Source organism: Oncorhynchus keta, chromosome 23 (genome assembly GCF_023373465.1).
Source record: "Oncorhynchus keta strain PuntledgeMale-10-30-2019 chromosome 23, Oket_V2, whole genome shotgun sequence".
NCBI classification, from domain to species: Eukaryota; Metazoa; Chordata; class Actinopteri; order Salmoniformes; family Salmonidae; genus Oncorhynchus; species Oncorhynchus keta.
In genome coordinates this window covers 1433367-1435526 of record NC_068443.1, presented here as the reverse complement: position 1 = coordinate 1435526, position 2160 = coordinate 1433367, and the positions used below count along the sequence as shown (strand labels likewise).

The following is a 2160-nucleotide window of genomic DNA, read 5'->3' as shown; positions in this document are numbered from 1 at the left end:
AGTGGAGAAGAGGGGGAGTAGGGGGGAGTGGAGAAGAGGAGGACTGAGGAGTGGAGAAGAGGAGGAGTAGGGAGGAGTGAAGAAGAGGGGGAGTAGGGAGGAGTGGAGAAGAGGAGGAGTAGGGAGGAGTGGAGAAGAGGAGGAGTGGAGAAGAGGAGGAGTAGGGAGGAGTGGAGAAGAGGAGGAGTGGAGAAGAGGGGGAGTAGGGTGGAGTGGAGAAGAGGAGGAGGGAGGAGTGAAAAGAGGAGGAATAGGGAGGAGTGGAGAAGAGGAGTAGGGAGGAGTGGAGAAGAGGAGTATTAAGAAGTAAGGAGGAATGGAGGAGGAGAGAGTGTGGACAGTTCCATCAGGAGAGAAGCAGGAGGGAGGAGAGGGAGGAGAGGAGAGGAGAGGGAGGAGAGGGATGAGAGGGATGAGAGGGAGTAGAGGAAAGATGGGTCTGAGGTACTGGCAGGGGTATGGTGAGAAAGAGAGTGGAGCAGGTAAAAAGGGAGTCAAGGAGAACAGGGGTATGGTGAGAAAGAGAGTGGAGCAGGTAAAAAGGGAGTCAAGGAGAACAGGGGTATGGTGATGGTTCCTGTTGTGATTCTGCTGGTCCAGTCTCATCCAGGTCTGGTATAGAGGTGGTCCCAGTCCCAGTCTTACTGGTCCCAGTCCCAGTCTTACTGGTCCCAGTCACCATGGGGAAGGTGAACCTCCGCTCTGTGACGTCTAGCCAGCCTCGGGGGGAGGAGGGGGCTGCCCAGCGGGAGGGGGGGCGGCGGTTGGCTGGCCTAGCCGGACGCAGGAAACACGACTCCAGGGGCGGAGCCACTGGGGAGCGAGGGAGGTCCTTCAGGAGGAAGTAGATGTGAGAGAGAGAGAGAGACAAAATAGCTTCCTATATTCATAGGTTTTCATGATGATTCTTTTAAGAATTAGAAAAAGACATTACCCAAGACAGAAGAAAAGAAGTATTAACAAAAGTAAGTGTGATTAAAACAGGAAAACAAATAATGACCACAGTATAGCTCTATCAGGAGGAACGACAGTGATGAAACAGGTAGATGAACTACAGTGTGATGAAACAGGTGGAGGAACTACAGTGTGATGAAACAGGTGGAGGAACTACAGTGTGATGAAACAGGTGGAGGAACTACAGTGTGATGAAACAGGTAGATGAACTACAGTGTGATGAAACAGGTGGAGGAACTACAGTGTGATGAAACAGGTGGAGGAACTACAGTGTGATGAAACAGGTAGAGGAACTACAGTGTGATGAAACAGGTAGATGAACTACAGTGTGATGAAACAGGTGGAGGAACTACAGTGTGATGAAACAGGTAGAGGAACTACAGTGTGATGAAACAGGTAGATGAACTACAGTGTGATGAAACAGGTGGAGGAACTACAGTGTGATGAAACAGGTAGATGAACTACAGTGTGATGAAACAGGTAGATGAACTACAGTGTGATGAAACAGGTGGAGGAACTACAGTGTGATGAAACAGGTAGATGAACTACAGTGTGATGAAACAGGTGGAGGAACTACAGTGTGATGAAACAGGTGGAGGAACTACAGTGTGATGAAACAGGTGGAGGAACTACAGTGTTGTGAAACAGGTGGAGGAACTACAGTGTGATGAAACAGGTGGAGGAACTAGTGTGTGATGAAACAGGTGGAGGAACTACAGTGTGATGAAACAGGTGGAGGAACTAGAGTGTGATGAAACAGGTGGAGGAACTACAGTGTGATGAAACAGGTGGAGGAACTACAGTGTGATGAAACAGGTGGAGGAACTAGAGTGTGATGAAACAGGTGGAGGAACTACAGTGTGATGAAACAGGTGGAGGAACTAGTGTGATGAAACAGGTAGATGAACTACAGTGTGATGAAACAGGTGGAGGAACTAGAGTGTGATGAAACAGGTGGAGGAACTACAGTGTGATGAAACAGGTGGAGGAACTAGTGTGATGAAACAGGTGGAGGAACTACAGTGTGATGAAACAGGTGGAGGAACTAGTGTGATGAAACAGGTAGATGAACTACAGTGTGATGAAACAGGTGGAGGAACTAGAGTGTGATGAAACAGGTGGAGGAACTACAGTGTGATGAAACAGGTGGAGGAACTAGTGTGATGAAACAGGTGGAGGAACTACAGTGTGATGAAACAGGTGGAG

General features: G+C 48.8%; 1 protein-coding gene and 1 long non-coding RNA gene across 3 annotated transcripts in view; one reads left to right on the top strand and one right to left on the bottom strand.

Annotated features, from left to right (window-relative positions):
- Nucleotides 1–406: 406 nt before the first annotated feature.
- Nucleotides 407–2160, bottom strand: part of LOC118380136 (microtubule cross-linking factor 1-like) — a 59354-nt gene continuing 57600 nt past the window's right edge. The window contains exon 10 of the mRNA XM_052475935.1: nucleotides 407–832. Coding sequence (XP_052331895.1) covers nucleotides 548–832 — 285 coding nt within the window. The 3' untranslated portion in view covers nucleotides 407–547. The remainder of the gene's footprint in view (nucleotides 833–2160) is intronic.
- The window catches only part of LOC127910867 (uncharacterized), a 1958-nt gene continuing 997 nt past the window's right edge, over nucleotides 1200–2160 (top strand). For both annotated transcript variants that reach the window (XR_008076484.1, XR_008076485.1), the window contains exons 1-2: nucleotides 1200–1770; nucleotides 2127–2160. The exon at nucleotides 2127–2160 is cut by the window's right edge and continues 46 nt beyond it. This is a non-coding gene — a long non-coding RNA (uncharacterized LOC127910867). The remainder of the gene's footprint in view (nucleotides 1771–2126) is intronic.